The following is a 24,628-nucleotide window of genomic DNA, read 5'->3' on the forward strand; positions in this document are numbered from 1 at the left end:
CTTAGTATTGAATTAACGTGGTCCAGGATATATTACGGAGAATTTGGTGACAAACTCACGTTATATTTGGCTGTCATAAGTTTCACATCCGCCATTTTCTTTTCCAGGCAACAAAATGGCGGCGATCTTACGACGGAACACTAGCGCAATCCACGGCATCACGTCAAGCGTCACTTGCCTGCTGCTACTGACTTCGGTGCTGCTGCAGTACGGCCTGCGATGACGATGGAGCTAGAAGCTCGACGGTTAATGTTCGAAGTAGGTTAGACCCTTCCGTACTGTTCTGATTTTGTTGTGGAGGAAGGAATTTTCTTGGTATCTGAACGTGAGAAGAAACTAATACATAAAGCGAAGTAGATACTTGATGAGACCTTTTAATGGATACCAAACAGGAGTACACTTAAACCAGTTTGCTAATGTTGTCGAATTCGAAACAAAAGATCGGTTTTCTTTTACTTTATCATTTGAATGTTAAGGAAAGCGGAGAAAACATTCTGGTTGTACTGTATATCCGCCAACTTTAAATGATCTCAATAGAATAACATTAACACTACCTACTATTTTTACTTTATTAAATAGGCATAAAACCTGTTCCAACATTTATACTGTGGTTTTGTCCAAAAAAGTGGTGAATTAAGTTTTTTTTTACACTGCTCAAAGTAAAAGAGTGCATTGTTTGGGTTTCCGTGCTTCAAAATGGAAATAATTAAATAAAAAACGTTTAAATTCAGCAGCTTTAATCAGAATAATATTTGATGAACCCAATTTTTGAAAGCTTATTTTACTGTTTCCATGTTTCAGAAGGCGCCAACTTAGATACCTACTAAAAAAAATAATTGTAATGTTCGTATAGCTACTGTCCACACCTTTGAATAAGCCATCCTAAAAATAATTTAGTCTATCAAACCAATTTTCAACGCCTATAGCTAATTAAGAAAGTCCAGTACTAAAAGTCTACCACCGGAACTATAAAATAATCTGAATCTTATCTAAAGACTCTCCAACTTGTAACTAAAGCTAAAAAATAACATCGTGCCGTATTAAAAATTCTGCTGAAGAATTCTAGTGTTTCGAGAATTAAAAAAAAAGGAACCCGAAACTCTAGTGGTAAAGGCACTTGGACAGCGTGAAGTGCGATAGTGGAAGCTAGTGTATTTACTTATCTTATTAGATAAGAGAATGATAGAAGTAACTCTGTACGGATGTTCATGCATGCATATACTTTTCTAGATTATTTCTTGCTCCACAACTAAACCGATAAGCTGATTAATACAAATTAAGGCTCGTTCAATTTCTTCCGAATGACTTTTCTACCAAATAGTGATTGTATTGTTTATCATACAAATAGTTATGTCGCCTAATCCTTGATACAATGTAAGTTCTTAATTATGTATTTATTTTACTTACGGAACTTATCTTCTTATTCTTTAATTTAAGAGTTACACTCTTGTCGGTGGAGTATCTTCCACACATCCCTCCTCTGAGCCATCCTCTTAACATCTAGATACAACGCGACACCGACTTTCTCCCTTATCTGATCGATGTAGCTGCGCCTAGGTCGACCTCTTCCTCTCTCCCCTCGATCTTTCCTTCCAAAATTGTTTTGAAGAAGCCGTCGTGTTGTTTCAAATGCCCAATAATTTTCCCGCTTCTAGCATCTACAGTATTCAGTTGTTCTCCGTTCTTTAACCATTCTTAAGACTTCCTCATTAGTCTTCCTTTCCATCCAGCGCCTTTCATTCTCCACCAGCGCCACATCTCAAAAGCTTCCAGTCCTGCCATAATGACCTTTTTTATTCAGATGATTTAATAATGTATGTTTTTAACATCAGGGTATTTTAATTGAAATATTATATACATATCCATTTAAATAAACAACACATCAAGGGTTAGGGGCACTAACCAATAAAATCCTCATTAATATTAAAGTACATAGACGAATTGTAATTAATAAAGTAGAAGATAATTATAAATATCGAAGAGTAAAAATTTACGGCAATCTAATACTATGTTTACCCAATATATGTATTGTAAAATATGTTTGTTTGTATATTACTTTAGTTAAGAAATATTCTGCAATAAAAATTGTATCACTTAGTGGAACATCGGACATAACATTTTATATCAGAATATATTGATTACATTCTTCTCTACCGTCCTAACAAATAATCTGATGTATAACAATTTTCTTATTGCACGACTACAACAACATCATCCTGTAAAAAAACTGTCTTCTCAGAAAAGCAAGGCATTTGGTTTTAAGAAAACCTTCCGCATATATAGATCTGTTATCTTACGAAAGCGCGCACCTTCACACCAAAATATCGATGTGCGTAATACGGCTAAAGCTCATGCATACAATGCCTTAGTATGCGTGACTGACAGCACCGACAGCGTCTAAGGACGCGTTCGTGTTTATGCACACATAGACGTATTATGCATTAACGTATACAACTACATTCATAAAGTGTGGAGATTGCCTTCGTTAGTAAACAGATCTCTAACAGTCCGTATTGTCTGACGCGCTGACGTTCGCAATCGTATTCATCATCTCTTTCTACCCTCAGCTAGTGAAAACGATTGTGTTAATTATATTGGTCATATTCCTATTTCGACACTTTCCTGAGTTAGGAATATGACCAGTTAGTTAGGAAAGTGTCGAATTTTATAATAATTTTTTTTTATACAGTATAGGCTTGCGTTTGGCCACAATCACGCCTGATGAATTAATCAATCAATCAACCTGCTGATGATCACGTTTAAATTTTACAGCTACGCCCGGCTCACTAGACTGTATAATAATTATGTTTATCACCAATGTTTAAAATATATTGTAGTATTACTAATAGGTACTTTGATTCAAATTTAAGTCAATTACGGTTTTAAACTACAGTGAACTTGAAGTACCTACGTAACATACTTTTTAATAATCAAATTGCGGTTCTACCTTTTTTGGCATAGGTAATCTCGTATCACATAGTATTGTTTGGCATAGTTATCATGTCGCATAATCTTCTTTTGCCTAACATTTTGTGTGTTGTAAGTAAAGGTGTAGGTTAGTTTTGTGTGGGGTCGCAGTTTTAAACTAACCTAATCTACTTTGCTGGTACCAGCTCGTTTCTCTGCGACGTCACAGTTCTAACATAACCTAACCTAACCTACTTTTCTGTTAGCAATTCAGTGGAGTTTTTCTTGGGAAAATAGTTTCGTTTTGCGAAATTATGCGACACGAGTCTTATGCGGAATGACTCTTATGCCACGTATATTTTATGCAAAGTAAATATATTCTGCTATTGCGCAAAATCGAGCCAAATGGAAATCTCTTCTAGGAGCACTATGTTCCTAGTGTGGGATAACAGGAACACATCATCAAATATTCTGCTAAAAAAGTTCACGCTATGCTAAGCGAATTTAGCGCAAACAAGATTATGCCAGATGGGGGATACCTACCCCAAAATTACATTATAAACAGAATACGTTGAAAATTATATTGTAATACCTAAATTAGGTAAGTTTTCAGTTGAATGTCTAAATAAATTAAAGAAAACAGTTCCAACTCTCAAATTGTAAATAAATTATAAATAATCTGAATTCAATTAGATAAAGCGATATTATTATGATATAACAATAATAAAGCATTCCGAGGAATCAAAATCTAGAATAAATTAAGATTTTAGACCGTTGTAAACGAAGTGTTTAAATACCTAACTATTGTTCGGCGTTCATTCCTCCTAATTTAACCGGTTTTAGTAAAATAAAGTTACGTGGTATTAGTAAGTACGTCACTTTTAGTAAGATTTACTAACGTACCTGGACTTACTTCTATTTTTTTAGCGCAATTACGTTACAAACGGGTTGTTGTCAAAGGACATCCTAACTTTTCTTTTTTTTAGAATAAATATTGCGTAGGTATACAAATATTTCTTGTGAGTTTTGCGGCCATCCATAAACATCTATAAGTTAGTGTAGATAGATAATCATTATTAATCATAAGTCATTGTTCTTTTTATCGCCTGTCCTAGGAACATAGTATACAGGAGCCCAATTCGTTGAAGCGCGCTTAAGACGGTACTTGGTGATGAAACAGAAACTATACTACTTTATTTTACTACTACGTTGGCCTGAGGGATGACGCCGTACTGCCGCACTTAAAGAGGTGACAAGGAATTCTTTCGCAGCGATCCATTCGAGGACGTGATTCAGCCAACAAGGCTCATGCCACCGTCCTAATAAATAAATATCACTTTATCAATTTTTCTTAAATCAGATTTTGACTACCGATGGTTCCGATTGTTCTGAATTAATTAGAATCTACCGTTGGTAGTTATTTTTTGACATTCATAAGTGCTTGTTGTAGCCTAAATTAAATAAAGATATTTGGACTTTGACTTTGAATCAATGTTTTTAAAAATATCATTAATTTCATTTTGTACGCAATAAAATGTTAGCACCTTTTTGGTGTGAATCAAATTAATTAAGTTTAGTTTGGTTTCTCATTCTGAGATTAATTGGTTACAAGTAGGGACAAAATGTAAGCTAGAAGTATCAAAAAGTCAAAAGTATAGAAATTATTATGAAATCAAGTCCTTTCCAAATCGTCATAACATAACTTTAAAAAATCTCGTATCTATCTCAAAAAACTATCAACGTATCTCTGCTCTGACACAACCTCGTATATGAAATTTTACGAAATTAAAATAACCACTTAACTTTTCCAATTTTTAAATTATTCAAATAGGTACGGGGTTATGTTGGATTTCCGTTGATAAACTAAACCTTGAAGCAAATTTGACAAAGTTCACTTATTAGGAATAATGATTCTTAAATACGAGCTTTTTAAAAGTATCTAGTGATGAGAATAGGTACCCATCCGTCAATACTTACTTCGCAAAAGGGACCCTTGTTGTGTATTTGTTCCATGGACCTACAAATTTTAAGTAGAGTCCATATATACAATTTTGGCCCAATGTGACAATGAAAAAGTTTAGAACCGTTTTATTTATACTCTTCCTAGTCACCTTTTTGAATCATGGTTAACATTATTTGATCATAAACTGAAAGTCTATGAGAAAATTGCGGTTAAATAGATTAGTTAAATGGAACTTAGTTAGATACCATCAGTATACTTGTATAATAAAATTATAATAGGACATTAATAAATTAAATAACGTTGTTTTGTTTGTAAATAAATTATCGAAATGAGTAGTTTATAATATAACTATAAATTATTGTTAGAAGTTGTAAATACTCGTCAGTGTTATTTAAATTATTGTACAAACAATTTTGGTGATCTGTATGCAATAAAGATTTCTCCGGATTTTAGTGTTGTTTATTTATTATTTTCCCCGGGGTAGAGTAGAGCGAGAGGAGCGGTTGCTCCAGGTGTCAGATGGCAAGCAGCGCCATTTTCCAGTTTCCAGTGCAAAATATTAAAATTCAAATAATTTATTCAGTAAAAAGGCCGCAATGGACATTTGGATGGATGGATGGATGGATGGAATGGAATGGAATGGATGGATGGTTTTTCTGTGCATCCATGTCTCAGTTTGTATTTTCGCAATGGACACGTCATTTTAAACTATCAGCGCTTTCGGAAAAACCATCATTGCCAAAAAGAATGCACCGCAAGAAACTTGGCAGAAAGATGGCAGAAAGACATTTTTTCAAAATAAAATAATTACAAATATTATACTTCAAAACTACAGTGTAAAATTACATGAAAAGAACAATAATTACAAAACTAAACTAAATTAATTACAAAACTAAACATAATATGTAACTAAAATATAATGTATAAAGTTATGATAGCGCCTTTTGAGAGGTGTAGACAATCTCGCTCTCTCTTAGGGGCTACAGCCAAATTGTTTTTTTTTATGGTGTAATCTACCCTATTAAGTGCAGACCTGTTGGAAACAAGGCCGCGCCGCATCGAACGTGTTTTCTGTTCATTGCGCGGCCAAAACGCTCGCCACACGTATCCTATATCGGGCGTGGCCTGTAATATGAGCAAATAATTAAAACATAGATCATACTCGTCAAAATGAACAACATAAGTTCAGCTACTTTTAAAAATAATAAGTTTTTTAAGTTTTATTACACTTTAAAGTCGAAGAAGCAATGTAAAGCAAAATGGTTCATGTTTGTAGCATGACAGGCGACGTCAGTTGTGTTCTAGGATAGCGTACATTGATTGCAGTATTTAATTTGTATGAAAAACGTTACGAACTTCGATTTCCGAATTTCGTTGTAACCCCTCAGTAGTTACCTGGCCCCACACGACATAAAACAGATACCTAAAACCCGTCAACCGCTGTCTGGCGTCCAGTTCGCTGCCTAAGATCCCACCGTAATATTCCGCAACTATCCTGTTTCCTGTTCAAAAGTTTGAAGGTAATTGAAAAGGACAGATTATATAATGAAAACAATTATTTATTCACACAACCCCAAACAATACAATATCAATAAATACTATACAACACAGTTACTATAACTCGCACTTTTGACCTACGCCTACAGCCATAAGAACAGACACAGTTATAACTTATAAAAAATTTGATTTGTAAATGTCTCTTCATGCACGTAGTTCTGATTAAAACTAATTTCTTGTCAAATTAATAACATTAAAAAAACAAAGCTCTTACGACAGGATATGGTAGCGGTACATACCGCTATTTTGCCGGTGCTATGGAACCACGGTTTGACACCGGTAACAATAATAATTTTATCTAACTTTTATTATCAAACTGCAGATTAAGAATGAATAGTCAAAGCATATTTTTCCAAAAGGCTAAACTGAGTTTGTCAACGTTATTTTTTATAAAATTCAAATGTAATTGGGCCAATTTTTTTTTAAGTGCCGGCATTAAACCGGAATATGTCGATAATTAATTTTATCAAGCCCTGATGGCAAGCATGGATTACATTAGTCAACGGAAAATAGTGGTCGATAAATGAGTCAAAGTCTTTTTTTACGCCTACCTATAAAAACTTTCCTAGGATAATCTAAAGCGCATATTTTTTACTTATTCACAGAATGTTCATAAAACATAATTATTTCCCTATTCAGAATAGCATCAGCATATCCGAATTATTACGACAAAAATATTTCAAGTCATCTACAATTTTATACAACAGTGTTTATATATTCTAGATTATAAATTCATCTCTAATGCAGGCACTTAAAAAAAATTGGCCCAATTACATTTGAATTTTATAAAAAAAAACGTTGACAAACTCAGTTTAGCCTTTTGGAAAAATATGCTTTGACTATTCATTCTTAATCTGCAGTTTGATAATAAAAGTTAGATAAAATTGAGACCAAAGACAAGCAAAAGGCAGCTCCGGTCAACAGTGTTTTGTGACAAAATCTAAAGCAGATAAGCAGGTTCACAGCCAAAAATATACCACTACGGTAATGCTATGAAGGTCATAACAAATAAATAAATACGTCATAAATTACGGTATTACCCTCACTTGGCCTAACAACAAATGGCCTAATTTCCTTTGACCTTATCGATGATTTATTGTAACCGTTAAGTTAAAAAAAAAATATAATACTGGCACATACCTATCCAATAAAAACGGGAGAAAACGGATAAAAATAAACACAATTTTTCAAGCACATTAAGGTCGAGGGTTTTATTTGGGGGGTTGCAACCAAGGTAGCCTGCATGTTACGACACTGTTTACGAGCAAGTGTGATGAAAAATAAATAAATTTTGCGAAAGATTTCACTGCATATGAAAGTTTATACTATAACTAAAGTGCAACGAAACATTAGGCCATTTGTTATTTTACTAGTTGGACATTTTGGTCTTTACTGTGAGTCCACAAGTAGTTTTTTTTTTTTTTAAATAAATAAATAAATAAATAAACTACGACAAAGGATGGATCCATCACCACATTACATGATCTACAAAATTGTCGGCTTAGTCCAAAGTTCTTTAAACGCTGATAACATTTTTTTTGTCCTAGAACAGAACCCACGAAAGCTTTAAATATGCTCTAGCAGTGGCGTGACACTGTAACAACTCAATTCCCTTGTTATTTTTGCCATACTAAATTATTATTATTTTTATGAGAAGGGGCAAACGAGCATGCGGGTCATCTGATGGAGAGCAATCACCGCCGCCCATTGACACGCATAATCCCTACTAATATTATAAATGCGAAAGTAACTTTTTTTTTATTCGACTTGGTGGCAAACGAGCAAGTGGGTCTCCTGATGGTAAGAGATCACCACCGCCCATAAACATCTGCAACACCAGGGGTATTGCAGATACGTTGCCAAGTTAGAGGCCTAAGATGGGATACCTCAAGTGCCAGTAATTTCACCGGCTGTCTTACTCTCCACGGCAAAGCACAACATTGCAAGCAGTGCTGCTTCACGGCAGGATTAGCGAGCAAGATGGTGGTAGCAATCCTGGCGGTCCTACCACCTGCAAAAACTCTAACTCTGTCTGTCTGTCTGGTACGCTTTCACGTCGAAACCACTGAACCAATTTGGTATATAGGTATTTTGAACCCCAAGGATCAACATAGGATACCTTTTATTTCGGTAGAGGGCGCCACCGCGCGATAACCTAGATCCGCGCAGACGAAGTCGCGGGCATAAGCTAGTCATAACATAAGTTAAATTATGGATAAGTTGACGGACCTTTCAGAAAGAATAATATTAATTATGACATTAGGTACGTATGTGTATTTTTTATAATGCACTATTTGGGTGGATCATCTACATCTATTTCTTATATATATCTTATGCATATTTTGCATAAGCTTAGCTATCGTAAGGTCGCGGGTGAGCAAGGAAATTATTTTAGTTAATTTTTAGTTTATCTATTTCTTGTTGTTATTCTGTCCCGTCAGCGAGGGGACAAAAGTAGTACAGTTAATAGAAGAAATGTTGTGTCACATTATACTAACATGCTTATTAGATGACCAATAATAGAACGGGCTTAAAACTACCACTAAAATGCATGTTTGGCAAATATTAATCCTATAAACTTGCGTTTTAAATAGTGACTCAGGAGACCGTAACTATAGCAACGAGTGACAAGAAAAAGTTGATTGACCCGTGATTAAAAATTTCGGTTCTTTAGTCTTTTCATTGTACTCGTAGTGGCTACTCTTTTTTTCTGATTGTTCAATTCAATCGTTCCAAGGTTAACTGCAAGATCCCTTTAAGGAATAAGCTCGCCTTTGTACATCTTATTATTTTGTTATTTGTTAATTTCATGTGTTTTTATGTACAACAGAGAGTTTTTATAATAAAATGCAATACAATAATCATTCTGTTACCTAATTAGAAACTTTTTGAACTAAGCCGACAAAACACTAACAACTTGGAGACTATAATTTACTCTCATAATTGGCTTTCCGTGTCTTGGTCCTGTTGCTTGATCAAGTTCCAATAATAGCCCTTCTGCTTCTTCAACTGCTCATGAGTACCCATCTGAAACAATAAAATGTCTATGTGAATTGTAAAATGTTATAAGCTGCACTACTCTTAGTAGAATACAAAGAATATGAAAAATGCCTCTATGTCCAACAGCATTCAGTTATTTTAGCTCGTTTAGACTCGCAAGTGCCTGCCAAGCACCAGCAGATGTTCCTGCACTCCGACTTCTGGCCGTAGAGTGTGTTGTTTGTACCAATTTTCAAAAAGTGCCCGTCGAATCCATAAATTAGTCCTTCCTGAACCCATACTAGAAATCTACAAAAACAGCCCGTATTATAGATCAATTAACATTTACAATAAATTGCCTTTAAATACAAAAAATATCAAAAATAATACTTTATTTGTAGCTAAGTTAAAAACAGACCTTTTACAAAAATGTTATTACTCTATCACAGACTTTATAAATAAATAAAAATATAGATATATTATTTGTTTGTCTATAAATAAATTTGTTGTGATATATTAAATTAATACACGTTTAGATAGAAACAAATTATTATCGTGCCATACATAATACATAATTTAACTTTGTGCAATTTCAATAATAGAAATATATATTTTTTAAGTCTATTATTTTTAAGTAGTTTTTAGGCAGGTGTGTAGGAACACTGAACACTGGATTGAGCTTCACAATCCCAAAATTCTGTCCACTGAACGTCATTTTTACTCAAGAATGGTACGTGAAGCAGTTGAAATAAAAAAGCATAAGAATTTCAACCGGGACGATGGGTATAAACTTTCATCTTCGTGGAATCCTGTTATTAATAAGTGTCGGCGTCGGGATGAAAGTTCGGAGGGACGATCGGACGTTGTTAGTGTTGTGTGTGGGTGTGAAGGGGTGACAAATGAAAAGGACCAAGTGCGGGTAGTTCGTGATACGAGTGCCGGTACTATTAGTGATCAAGTGCGGGTAGTTCGAAGAACTCGCGCTGTTAGGCAGACTTGACACCCCACACTTCAGTCTACTCGTGACCACGGCAACTGTAACGTTGCCGAAACGTCGAGGTAAATATTACTCGTATATAAATAGCATGATAAGTCCCGTTTATGGTATTTTGACTATGAGGTGTGTAGGAATTTAACTTTAGTTGTGTAATAGAATTAGATTATAATTTCATACATAACAATTGTGGCTATTCCCTACCAGGGTGCATAATTTCTGTAAGTACTAGTATTTATTTATAAGTGTTATATTTTATGTTTTTGCCAAATAAATGAATACTGAATACTGTTCTGTTGTCTTGGGGTAGCGACGAAGACGGCTTTCAAAAATTTCTAATTATTAATTATACATATTTTCGTCTTTTTGTGTTTTTTGTATGTAATGAATGGGGCATGGATGAAAATTTTAGAAACACTTGAAACTTTTTTCTATCGATAGGAATAACCTTTCTAATTAACAGAAAAAAATATCAGATTTTTAATTAGCATCAATTAATTAAAAAATGAAAGAGTTTTCTTTACCGCCAAATTACGATAGTCCGGTCGGTTACGGATTGTTCCATAGCCCAGAAGAAAAAAAAAAAAAAAGTTATGTGTTTTGACTCGTTCGTTTTGACAGGTGACACTCTTTACCGGCCCGGATAATACCTACATGGAAATACCGACCCTGTTTTTCATGTACACACGCATAGAAGCTCATGTCACTTTCTATTGTCAATTTCTTTTCAAGCGTTTCTAAAATTTTCATCCATTCCCCATTAAATTTTATAGCGCATTGGATTTTTTACTATAAGGCTGCGTTTCCACCAGAGATGTGCGAGGATGTGTTGCGAGGAATCTGTTTTTCATGAACCATTAGAAACACACAGCACATCTCTAGTGAAAACAGCTAGCGGAGCGAGGCTAGGTAAATAAAGCGTTTACTATTGGTCCATGAAAAGGCCCATGAAAATTTGCAGGTGGTAGGACCTTGTGCAAGGTCCGCCCGGATTGCTACCACCGTCTTGCTCGCTAATCCTGCCGTGAAGCAGCAGTATTTGCACTGTTGTGTTTCGGCGTGGAGAGTAAGACAGCCGGTGAAACTACTGGCACTTGAGGTATCCCATCTTAGGCCTCTAGGTTGGCAACGCATCTGCAATACCCCTGACAGTTTGTAACTAAGGGACCCCATACATCCCTGTATTATTATTTTTTTTGTATTTTCTTTTATTTAATTGTATACTGTAGTTTTTAAGTATTTTATTTGTAATTATTTTATGTTGAAAAAATGACTTTCTGCCAAGTTTCTTGCGGCGCATTCTTCTTGGCAATGATGGTCTTTTCGAAAGCGCTGGTAGTTTAAAAAATGACGTGTAAAAGTGCCCATTGCGGCCTATTTACTGAATAAATGATTTTGATTTTTTTTTTTTTTGATCTCTTACCATCAGGAGACCCACTTGCTCGTTTGCCATCCAGTTGAATAAAAAAAAAACACATTCCTTGAAACGCATCCTCGCACATCTCTAGTTGACACGCAACATGCTGTAATTTGTATTGATGGTGATGAAACAAAAACTCATTTCTTATGAGTTACGAAATACTGTATAATTAAGTTACCTCCACAATCTTGCCGCGGTTCAACACCACGATGACATCAGCATTCATGACAGTAGACAGGCGGTGCGCGATCACGAGCACCGTGCGCCCTTTGGCTGCGGTCTCCAGTGCTGTCTGGACCACTTTCTCACTGGCAGAGTCCAGGGCACTGAAAGAACAAGAGGCCAAAATCCTAAAGAAAACCACTTAGTACCTGTAATTAGTACTAATTACAAGTAATAATTGGAATGAGCTGAGCTGGCAAAGTTGAATTTTTGTTAGTTTTTCTCTATTATTCCATAAAAATTTAATGAAAATTAAAAATTTGGTCTGATAGAACTGTTCTTAATATATAAGTTAATGTGTCTACTCCAATAATTATTCGTGATAGACTTTTATATTCTTTAAAAACGAACAAATTTTTATTACTAACAAATGATGGATCCTAGTTATCTGAATAAATAAATTATTATTATTATTATTATTAACGGTTAACAAAAATGCAACGTTGCCAACTCAGCAGGTATAAACTCTCTTAAGGGCCTTATCACACTTGCGAGTTACGAGCGTGCTTTCTATACAAATATCAGTCGCGGCGAACACGTTGCGTGATCGTCTTCATAGAAAATACACTCGTGTGATAAGGTGAAAGTGTGATAAGGGCCTAAACAAAAATGATTGGTGGTGATTGCTTCCCATCAGGTGACACGCACGCTTGTTTTCCCCTTTTAATTAAAAAGATATGAAGATAATATAACCAGTTAAAGTCCCGTGTGACATTTTTGAGCACGGCGTGACATCAGTTCTACTACTCCTTGAAGCATCGAAAAAAAAAATTTTGGCCCCACTTTTTGCTCGGGAGAGAAGCTCTGCTAACATCGTGTGTTTTTTTTACTCTGGTATTTTCTTCATATTTTCACATCTGTGGAATACACAAAATTATTCGCTTTATTTACCTAGTGGCCTCATCCAGTATAAGCACAGGCGGCTCCTTCAGCACGGCCCGAGCTATGGCTATCCTCTGTTTCTGTCCCCCGCTGAGCGCCATCCCTCTCTCTCCCACTAGTGTGTCGTAGCCAGCTGGGAAGCCGAGGATAAACTCGTGCGCATTCGCCGTCATTGCTGCTCTGTACACCTGGAAACACACAACAAAATTTTATTAACATATTTAATTTGATATAATACTTTTCATCTAACCAGTTCGGAAAAGATCGTTTTTAAACGGATCTTCGATTTATTAACAGAAAAGCACAGAGTTATAGCACATATACAAAATTTTAAAAAATACAACTACGGATCTTCTACTATACCACGATACTGCAGTGCATCTGGCATGTTTGCTGGAGCCAGGATCGATTTTATGTTTTAAATTCGGGTTTTATTTCGCGTACCTTGACTATTTTAGAGAAGTTCGATATTCTCGTGATCATGGCGCATCCAACTGTGCCGAAATATCGAGCTTCTCTAAAATCAAGGTTCTTGGAACAAAATGAATGCGTTGAGTGACAGGTGGGATTCGCCGTTGCTAAGGAGGTGGACAGCCCTTCATTTAAAATATATATGTTGGATTTTAATTGATTTTATAATGTATTTTACTGGACATTTATTTTTTATTTTTATGTAATTTGTATGACATCCTACTAACATTTGACAATAATTGATTTTATTTTTACTAACCAAATGGATAAATAATCAGAATAAATAAATATTATTATTATAGCAATTCGGGTGACAAGGGGTAGGGGGGAGGCTATAAATGGTAAAAATGGGTGTGACTCTATGTATGGCCCCTTGCCATGCTTCTTACCTCATCATCACTAGCCTCTGGTCTTCCATATCGGATGTTCTCCCGGACACTTGTGGCGAACAAAACAGGTTCCTGACTGATGAGCCCCAAGGCGCGCCCGCGCAGCCAACTGTAGTCCATACCGCGTATGTCCACGCCATCTATTGTTACTTGGCCGGAGTTGACGTCATAGAATCTGGTGCGGAAGGACCAAGTTACAGGTTTGCTTAATATAAGCTTGCTCAAAGGACAAAATCACCATTAATAATGTAGGCTAAGGATAATTAACACTAGTGTGGACCTTTTTGATGTCTGAATGAATAATGTTAAATCAATGAAAAAACGGCCAACTGCGAGGCAAACTCGCGCACTGAAGTTTCCATACAAATTTGTAAATAGGTATCTGTGTAGACCCACTTGCTCGTTTGCCATCCAGTCGTATAAAAAAAATATGAGAAAACCGGCCAACTGCGAGGCAAACTCGCGCACTGAAGTTTCCATACAAATTTGTAAATAGGTATCTGTGTAAATTCAGTGTTAACAAAGTCCCACTCCTAAGCAAAATGTACGCAGGGTGAGGTCATTTTAGATAGCTACAGTAAGTAACTGATGAATGTGGGTACTGGAAGTTGAAAGATTCCGTTACATTATAGAGTTACTAGTGAAGAGAATATAAGCATATTAATAAATAATATTTGCCGTGCTAGCCTAGTGTTTGATCTATAGCCTCGTGGGTTCAAACCCGGGCACCTCTAAGTTTTTCAAAATCCATGTGAGATTAGCCGATTACATTTGAAATTTACCACGAGCTTTACGGAGAAGGAAAATATCGTGAAGAAACCTGCACAAACCTGCGCAGCAATTCGATGGTGTGTGTGCAGTTCCCAATCCGCACTGGGCCCGCGTGGGAACTACGGCCCAAAGCCCTCTTATTCTGAGAGGAGGCATGTGCTCAGCAGTGGAACGTATATAGGCTGAGATGATGATGATATATTAGATTAACTTTGATCTTGTATAAAAAGACGAAGTTTAAATACTAGTACCGTTCTAATAAAGCAGCGATGGTAGATTTCCCGTTGCCAGACGTACCAACAATGGCAATAGTCTTGCCTGCGGGTATTTTCAAATTGAAATTTTTCAAGACTACCTGCAATTTCACAATATTTTTATTAAAGCAACTGAAGTCTGTTTTTTTATTTCAGGGTTAAGAAACATCTAAAAAACATGGCGGCGGGGTTTTATCGACCTAGTCTTGCTTCAGCCATTTGCTGGAAAGCCGGGAGAGGATGCATTCTCCCTTTAGGCTCTGTGGGGTGCTTGATTCAGCCTTTTTTTTTTGTTGATTCCCATTGATTTCTTCTCTGTCAGACTCTCTCTATTTTCTTTACAATACTACGGTGACTTAACTGTGCCCTAAGATGGCTGCCCCACAGCAGGCGAGGAGCCTGGATCCTGATGGTGAGAGCTTTGGGCAGTGGTCATTCTTTTCAAGTGCTTTATTTGTTTACTAGCCGTTACCCGCGACTCTGTCCGCGTACGATTCCGTTATCGCTATCCCGCGGTAACTATGTCCTTCCCCGGGACTCAAAGTATCTGTATACCGAATATCATCTAAATCGGTTCACCGGTTTAGACGTCGTGAAGTAATAAACAAAATTACAAACTTTCGCATTTATAATATTAGTGGCATATCTACTATTTTATCGAGAGATTCAATATTTTGCTTCTGACCCGTCCCTTCACCATCCTTACAATCCGTGAGCTCTTAGAAAAACCTTCGGTTTCGGGGGAAATCGGAAGGATTCGTGTTGTAGAAAATTACAATTGTCTTTTTGACTTAGTAGCAATCCATAACGCGAAGAGGGCACTCGTTGTGTTTTCATTGATTTATATAGAGCAGTTAAAACCACCACATACATATTAATTTAGTTTGTTATTTTTCGGAAATTGATTTCCATGGCGATTCAACATAAACAGGATATTTCTGAAAGAGCCAATCACGGGAAATTAATGTATATAAATATTTTGTAAAGAAGCTGAAAGTTTTAAGAAAAGTTTTGATTGTAAATATTTTAATAAGGTTCAAGACCGAGTTATAGAAGCAACGGGGATTTCGAAAAGTACATTAAAAATATTAAACGAAAGCAGACCAAAGAAATTCATTTGACATACCCAAGAGAAATAGTAACAGTAACAGCTCTATATACTTCCAAATAAAAGTAGGGTGTTCTCAATTTAAATTAACGATGGAAGAATTCGAAAATACTGATTTTGTTTTATTTGTATCACTAGCTTTTACCCGCGGCTTCGCACGCTTAAACTATTCGGTCTGGTAGTTGTATGCTATTTTTTATCCCGTGGGAATATCAGGGTAAAAAATAGCCTATGTGTTATTCCATTAGAGGTCCAGCTACCTACATACCAAATTTCATGGCTCTAAGCCCAGCGGTTGTTATTTCGAGATTTTATCCCTATCCCGTGGGAATATCGGGATAAAAAGTATCCTATGTTTTAATCCAGGTTATAAACTAACTTTTCGCCAAATTTCATCCAAATCCGTCCAGCCGTTTCAGCGTGAAGAAGTAACAAACATACTCACTCACTCACTCACTCACAAACTGATGGTTATACTTTACATAACTTTTTACGGTAACTTTGAAAAGTTTGGCAAGTTGATAACAGAACAGAACCGCCTATCACGATCTCATGTCATCGTCAATACCCGAAGCATGCTTCTAAAATACGAAGGTTTTTTTAACAGCTCACGGAGTGTACTTTCCTTTCGTCGCTTTTCGCATATTTTCCTAAAGTCCACGTCCCCTTTCTCGCACATTTTTTGATATCGTAGTGTTTAATGAAGGGTCATTGTTGAATGTTTGCTTTCTTTCCTTCTTTCATTGTATTGTATTATTTTCTTACCGCTTCAGGTCGCGTCGGATACGCGAATGTGACATCCTTGAATTCGATATCGCCATGAAACTCGTGATATTTAATAACCTTGTCACCAGATGTGTCCATTGTTGGCTTCTTATTAATGTACTGAAAATTAATAAAAAAATAAAGCCCAGTTTACATCTGCAAGAAAAATCGTGCGATTTGCATTACATTGCGAGGCCGTAAAGCCAACGAGTTTGTAGTGGTCAATCGAACGCCGCAATGTAATGCAACTTGCACGATTTTTCTTGCAAGTCTAAACTCGGCTTTAGATTTAATGCAAGTGGATAACAAGCATTGGTAGGAAAAGGTACAAGATGTCGTTAAGAAACGCGTTAGAATCTCGTGTTTTTTTATGTAAGAAGGGGAAAACGAGCAAGCGGGTCACCTGATAGGAAGCAATCATCGCCACCCATAGACACCCGAATCACATGTCTTGATTTATATGGAAGTAATCAGCGTGCATTATTATCGTATATTTTGGGTCGTAAACTTTCGGGCGTACATTAACTGCATCCAATTGTGTCCTATGCACCAATCTAACCTCAAACACGCGTCCACCGGCGCTCACTCCTTTGACCACCGAACCAAACAGCAGCGACAGTTGAGCCACGGATCGCTGGACAGTCTGAGCGTTGACTAGGAACGCCATCACTTCACCAGCTGACATCTGACCGTTGGCCATCAGATGCCCGCCTAGGAACATTGTGGCTAGAACCATTCTGGGGAACAAAATCATCAATATACAGTTGAGCCACGGATCGCTGGACAGTCTGAGCATTGACAAGAAACGCCCTCACTTCGCAAGCTGGCATCTGACAGTTGGCAATCAGATTCCCGCCTTGGATCATAGTGGTTAGGACCACACTAGGAAACAAAATCAACAATATACAACCGTGAGACAAAAAAACGGGTTGCCTTAAAATAAATAGGGTTCCTTTGGCACCCTTTGGGTACGGAGCCCTAATAAAAAAACAAGTCTAGTAGTCTAGAACTCTTTTAAGCAACTTAAGGTTCATCAGTCGGGACATTCAAAATCGTAACCGGCTCTTAATATGCAGTAATGAGGTTATATGTATATGAGGATGATAAATCGCTAAAAACTTATTAGGTATTGCAAGATTTGACTCAAGTATAGTATATTATATTATTATTATATGTATAGTTTATGTATCATTCCGTGAGTCAGAGATGGTTCTGACAGAATATCAGCGCTGCAGGCGTCTAACGCCTCAGCATAATGCTGACTCAGCAGCCGTTTCACTTTTCCAGGGACACACAAAAAAAAAAATTTGTTGTATTGCGTGTCTTTGTGAATGTGAATAAATGTCTTCTATCTCTCTTTAAATATTACAAGTTTTTTTTTTTGTAAAAAGTTAATTTTTCCAGCCATTCAACAGTTACCCAGGGAATAAGGTGTCTTTACCCATTCAAGAAAAGATTGGTTCCAGCCTGAAACATCCCCACGCCCAACCCAAGCTCGGTGCTAAGTTCGGCGGCCTTCTCACACTCGCGCGCAAACATTTGCGCCTCGTTCTCTTCGCCCGCGAATGCTCGCACTGTTCGCATGTTTGATATCGCCTCTTCTGCTACTAGCGTTGCTTTCTCGATCTGCGAAATCAGAATAACGTATGATATGATATCTCATTTCATGATCCCATCCATACTTCCACACTATTATTACAAATACGAAAGTGTGTCTGTTTGTATGTTTGTCCGTCTTTCACGACGAAACGGAGCAACGGATAGACGTGATTTTTGGCATAGATATAGTTTATGGGCCAGAGAGTGACATAGGCTACTTTTTGTCTAGAAAAAATGGAGGATTCCCGAGGAAACAGCGCGCGATAACAGAATTCCACGCGGACGAAGCCGTGGGCAAAAGCTAGTATATTTATATTGTTTTCAGATTATTTAATTCAATGGTATGTCATAAGTTCCTATAACATAGTACTAAGCGCTCTACATTTTGAGATTAAAATCTCAATTAAAAAAAAAGGTGACTAGGCATGTTCTTTCGTGGACCCTTCGTATAGACAAATTCATACTTAAATACATATTAAACATTCAAGACCCGAGAACAAACATTTCGAACCCGGGACCTCAAGCTTCGTAGTCAGATTCTCTAACCACTTGGCCATCCGGTCGTCCAAGTAGATTTTTTTTATTTTACATGAATTACTACATAATTATATTTTTTTAGTTTTACTGATTTATTATGATTGATTTGATTGATTTTTAATTTTAAATTAAAAATTATGAAAAAAAAATATATAAACTTCTTTGTTTGCGGCTGTTGACACCTGATTACACTAGTGCATAAAATAAAATCTTCGTCCAAGACCAAGCCATTTTCCCCTCGACGTGTCTATCCACCCTCGCCGTACCGGCTCGGGTGGCTATATGAACGTCTTGGGTAAAATGGCTCGTTTTATGCTCTTGTTGTACAATCTACTATCTTTGCTCACCCGCGATCTTATGATAGCTACGTTTATGTACTTTTATGTTTATGTACAATCTACTATTAGTTCATTAATATATACCTGTTGCTGCGCATCTCGGGACAGCTTCCTCAGTAGCGAGCGATGAAGGTGCCCCCTATAACGACTGAGGGCACACACACCATCGTCAGCCCCGTCAGGTGCGGCGAAATGACCAGCAGGCTCACTCCTGACCCCACTACCTGGAAACAGAACAAGCATTATACCAGCGTCACTATCACCTGAGCTCTGGGGCCGTAAAACCACGTTTCCAACCTCTCGTTCACTCTTGAGAGGTTATCGGATCTCTCGCTTGTAAACCGCTGGAAAGTGCGGGCAAGAGATCCGATAATGTATCAAATTCTAATACCATACATGCGATAAATACAGTATAATTATTTATTTATTTATTACACATACACTTATTTACACAGCATTACAGTAATTACCAGTACACTGTGAAACTAAATTAAACATATAAAATTAAATTATACAAACACAAAAAAATCGAATGCCACATGGATGGCACTGGCTTCCTTGAGTATTTATCTAGAATTCTAGAATAAATACTCAAAGCCGGTTTCCTTGTCATCCATCAACTCACAAAACGCCAGGCACTGACGACACGCGGTAGCCCAACGCACCGCCCCGCAAATATGTCACACTCCGGCACCGCCGCTAGGAGCGCGTTGATTATAGCGTTCAAAGATCACAGACCCAGCAAAATCCACTCCTCAGGCGTCTAAAAAGGTAATAAACGACGAGCAAAAACGTTTGCTACTAATTTTAGAGATGCTTACCTGTGTAATAGCTCTGAGACCGCCGGAAATGGTTTGCTTAAACGAACTCTTAAAATCTTGCACATCTACTGTTAACCTGAAAACAATACATTCAATCAAATAGTAAATGGTACCGTGTTCCCCGTACATAACCATCTTACATAACCAGCACTGGAAGGGTCCAAATATATTGAGACAAAAAATAACCTCAAAGTCAAAATATCTTTATTCAATTGATACATACAATTTCACTACCAGATACTTCACTCAGCGGTTGACCTTTGTGAAGATCAGAATTCTATAATTATGTAAACTAATACATCAATTTAGGCTATAATTAAATATATACTTAGATTATAAATTCAAAAGAAATCTACCATCTAGCCAATGTCTTATTCCTGAGATTCAGCCATCTGCACACGGAATTCCAGCCAATAACACACATAGATGCACTTACTCATGCACGCACACGCAAACTCACAAACTTTGGAAGTAGGATGAAATCTTCAATTCTTTATACTCTACCTATTGACTAGTTCCCCCGTCCTCTCCTGGTCGAAGAAAGCCATGTCCTGGCTGAGAATGGAGACAAACAGGTCCTGCTTCATCTGGCAAGCTACTTGCTCGCCAACTTGTGCTAGTAGGTGGATGTATATGAAAGTGAATGCGGCCTGAAATTCCACAAAAATAAGGTTTAAGACTTAATGATCGGTGATTTGTCTGTATGCTGCAATATATCAAATAGAAATGTTAATTATGGATACTATGCACCACTAAGCCAGTGAAAGTGATACCAATTAAACTGTCAGAAAAAAATGCTATTTGAGTGTAATCTCTCCATCATTCTGAGGAGGCCAGTGCCCAGCAGTGAAGCGTATGCTGGGATGACTGACGGATGGATAATTTCAGCTCATTTAGACTCCAAGTGCCTGCTAAGCACCAGCAGATGTTCCTGCGCTCCAAATTCTGGCTGGAAGGTGTGTTGTTCCATCGTTTTAAGGTAGTGAAGACGACATTCAAAAATCCTTCATTAGTTAGTTTTTTTTGTTTTTTTTGTTTTTTTTTGGGTACATATATTGTAATTGTATGTAATTTTACAGCACATTGGTTTTTTTTAACAAATAAATGACTAAAGGACTAAGTACTTATAAAATAGATGATACCAGTGTTGATAATTTTAACTCACATCTTTTTATTTACAACGTAATGTCAAGACCTCTAGGTTGGCAATGCTTCTGCAATATACCCTTGGTGTTGCAGATGTTTATGGGCGGTTGTGATCTCTTACCATCAGGAGACCCACTTGCTCGTTTGCTAACCAGTCAAAAAAAAAGTAATGAAAAAAAAACCTAACATTAAATTAATTTAGAGGAATAGTAGCCAATAGTAAAAATATTTAGGTACTTCAAATTTTGCCTCAGCATCAATTAGTTGTCAAAATCCATAGTTATTTATCTTTATTAAATACCATTTAACATGATCCAACTTCTTGTACCCTATCGCCTGTGGATGACTCACCTGTCCAATATAAAGTGATATTAACTTCAATGCTGGGAATTTGATTTCGTCTATGAAGTCAGCTGTTGGATTGTTCTTCAAATTGGCCAGCACATTCACTATGACTCCCAGCATGGCCGGAATGTAGACATTGAGGAAAGCTACTGCTAATGCTGACTGAAAAGATTTAAAGCATAGTTAAATTAACAAAAACACACTAGCCTATGAAAAAGATCTTCCATAATGAGTGAAACTAGTTGGACCGTTTCTGACCTACATTCGTAAGTTGAATCATTTAATTTTTTAAATAGCTCTTTTGTCATGTAGGTTTAAGATCTTTTACCAAGTAACACGCACACTCTACTTAGTAGTATTGCAATTCAATAAACATTATTAAATTTATTATTTTGAGCAAATTTTATCAATTTAATTTAGCTCAGAACTTTATGGTGAAGGAAAACATTATGAGGTAACCCGCACACACCTGTGAACAAATTAATGATCTGTGTGAAGTTTCCAATCCACACTGGGCCCGCATAGGAACTACGGCCGAAGCATTCAAATAGGAGGCCTGTGCTGTGCAGTGTGATCTATCATATATGTGTAGGCAGAGATGATGAGATACATCTCTGATAAAACTAGAAATTTTGTAATTGCAAAAATATATAACTACATTTTTGATAATAAAATACTATACTTACAGCAATAGCACCCACTAACAACCACTTATGTGGTCGCAGGTATTCAAGAAGCTTTCTCCAATCGAACTTTGCACTATCATCATTTATGTTAGGTCTTCGTTGAATAATCCTTGAGTTTTGCACTGCCTTGCAATACGCGGGGCCACTACTAAATAGCAAACGTGCCCCTAAACCTAAACTTACACCTGCACATAGTTTCCAAGGGCTACAAATAAGGAAAATCCCTGATTTTGTATTTTTTTCCGTAACATTTTTAGACTCTGAAAAATAACGTTTTACAACGTTCGAAGGCTTCTCTTTTACTAGTTTCGTAAAGTAGCTACTGTTCTTTATTGGCAATAATCTGAAAACATGACAATTTATTAGTTTAATTGGCCAAATTGGTGGAAAACTTAACGTAACTGGTTAGAATAGGTTAGAACTTTTACCTCTGCCGCATTAAATGGCAAGACTGCATTTGCAAAAGCTGCCACATTTTGATTGGTGTGTGATATTAGGAGAGCAATATTAAAGCTTAATTAAACATGATTTTTGTGATAATTTACAAAATAAGCAGCGATTCGGTAATAACACACAACTGTCAATAATGTCAATGTCATTGAAGTCAGGGGCTGTCTTGGACATAGGTTTAACAGCAGCGGTGTTCAATTTGTTTCTCGCTTGTGTTTTCTGTATTTATGTTTTTATTAGCAATAATTAAATAATTTTATGAACAAAATCTCAAGCTTTAATAATTATAATTACAAATAAAAAATGTGTTAGGGGAAATAACAAATCGGTTTGAATATTTTAAACAGTACCTTAAACAGCGCCAAACTATTTACTATACCGTCTACTAGATGGCAGTGCTATAGCAGTGGATTGCAGAAATACAAAATCAACGTTCGCAAATTTTCTAATTCCACACAAAAAAGAAAAATAGTTTTTCTTGATGTTAATATCACCAACTGCAGTTCAAATCTAACTGCAATAACTATTAAGAAATAAAATTTTCATCACAAAGTACAACAAGTATCATGGTTTATGTGAACGTTAGATGGCGGTAGTACACGCCCTGTAGGGCAATAACTAGTAAAATAAAAAAATGATGTATTTCGAAATGACAGTAAGCCCATACCACAGCCCATACATAGTAAACCAATGTGCAGTAAACGTTGTTTTCCACATGTTGATCGCCCTACTAAATGTGTAAATTTTTTACTGTGAGCTGGCTAAGCACGACTCGTAATACATACCTTAAATGAAATCTATCTCATAATTTTCTTAATCTTCTAGGTGTTAAAGGTAAAAAACCTTAATAAATTACTTGTTTGTTTTATTTAGTAGCAAGGACGGTAGTATGTATTAGTAACGTGTCCGTATAAACAAATTGACGTTCCAAATTCGCAAAATGACTTAAGCTCCATATCAATTCTGTGCACTACTACATAGGTACAACAGAGGCCGTATTGCCTAAAGTTTCTGACGCCCGCGATCGCAATCAAATGACAGTTTTTGTATGTGAAATCTGTCATTTGATTGCGATCGCGAGCGTCAGAAACGTTACGCAATACGGCCTCAGGTCATTTACCTACTTAAGTTTTTTACCTATAGCTACGACAGGTATATAGATACTTACGCGATGGACGGTACGTCTGTTCATCCGCAGCTAAAACACTCGCCTCAGAGTAGGTACCTGACAGCACATGCAATTGTACAAAAAAAAACGGCCCCGGGTCGAGTCAACTCAGTACGTACTTTACTTACTTATTATCCAGTGTTGGCAGAGCAAGTAGCAAAATATACGCAGTGTGGGGTAACTTTTAGATGGTTTTTAAAATACACCGACCGACAGACATAAAAAAAAGGTTTCCGACTTTTCTTATCAGTTTTGCATTAAGAGCTAGGTAGCTCACTACCACTACCTACATACCTACTGCCAGTTGCTCTTAGAAACTTGAACATTGCTAATGAATCATTAACAATGTTCAAGTTTCTAAGAGCAACTAGCAGTAGGTAGGTATGTAGCTACCCTCTACAGGATTTTCGATTACGGCAATTTTACGGGAACGATTTTTTTAACGACTGTATCTTATTTGATTGCGTTGTCTTAGAATCTAAGTCTAAGTCTTAGACGTGTAATTTTTTCACTTGCTTCAAGGGTTATGTAGGTGTAGATTAAGTAGGCTCTTATCACACTTGCGAGTACCTATAGCGAGCGTATTTTGTATGAAGGCGACACGAAGGCGATCACGCAACGAGTTTGCCGCGACTGATATGTGTATAGAAAACACGCTCGTAACTCTCAAGTGTGATGAGGCCCTTAAAGTATTTTATATTAAACTCATCTGTGATAGGACGCATCTGAAAAAAAGTTGACATACGAAAAACAAACCGACCCCTTAAAGGGTTCCATTTTTCCTTTTAGGTACCTACCCCTAATAAAAATAACTCAATCTCAAGAAAAAAACATAGCGGCCCTCATATTCATAAAA

At 36.7% G+C, this 24,628-nt stretch overlaps 2 protein-coding genes across 5 annotated transcripts in view; one reads left to right on the forward strand and one right to left on the reverse strand.

Annotated features, from left to right (window-relative positions):
* The window catches only part of LOC141434773 (zwei Ig domain protein zig-8-like), a 450,603-nt gene extending 445,293 nt beyond the window's left edge, over positions 1–5,310 (forward strand). For all 4 annotated transcript variants that reach the window (XM_074097209.1, XM_074097210.1, XM_074097213.1 and 1 more), the window contains one exon: positions 108–5,310. In XM_074097209.1, the coding sequence (XP_073953310.1) occupies positions 108–223 (116 nt within the window). In that variant the 3' untranslated portion in view covers positions 224–5,310. The remainder of the gene's footprint in view (positions 1–107) is intronic.
* Positions 5,311–8,673: 3,363 nt separating this feature from the next.
* On the reverse strand, positions 8,674–22,731 carry LOC141434771 (mitochondrial potassium channel ATP-binding subunit-like). The gene is given in 15 exon segments (XM_074097208.1): positions 8,674–9,454; positions 11,999–12,146; positions 12,934–13,112; positions 13,785–13,959; positions 14,807–14,910; positions 16,683–16,802; positions 17,242–17,419; positions 18,124–18,308; positions 19,241–19,281; positions 19,284–19,380; positions 19,978–20,053; positions 20,482–20,627; positions 21,475–21,630; positions 22,155–22,497; positions 22,583–22,731. Coding segments are annotated over 15 exon segments (2,085 nt in total). The 5' UTR covers positions 22,630–22,731; the 3' UTR covers positions 8,674–9,364.
* Between the last annotated feature and the right edge of the window lie 1,897 nt (positions 22,732–24,628).

This window comes from Choristoneura fumiferana, chromosome 14, assembly GCF_025370935.1.
Source record: "Choristoneura fumiferana chromosome 14, NRCan_CFum_1, whole genome shotgun sequence".
In the NCBI taxonomy this organism is placed as follows: domain Eukaryota; kingdom Metazoa; phylum Arthropoda; class Insecta; order Lepidoptera; family Tortricidae; genus Choristoneura; species Choristoneura fumiferana.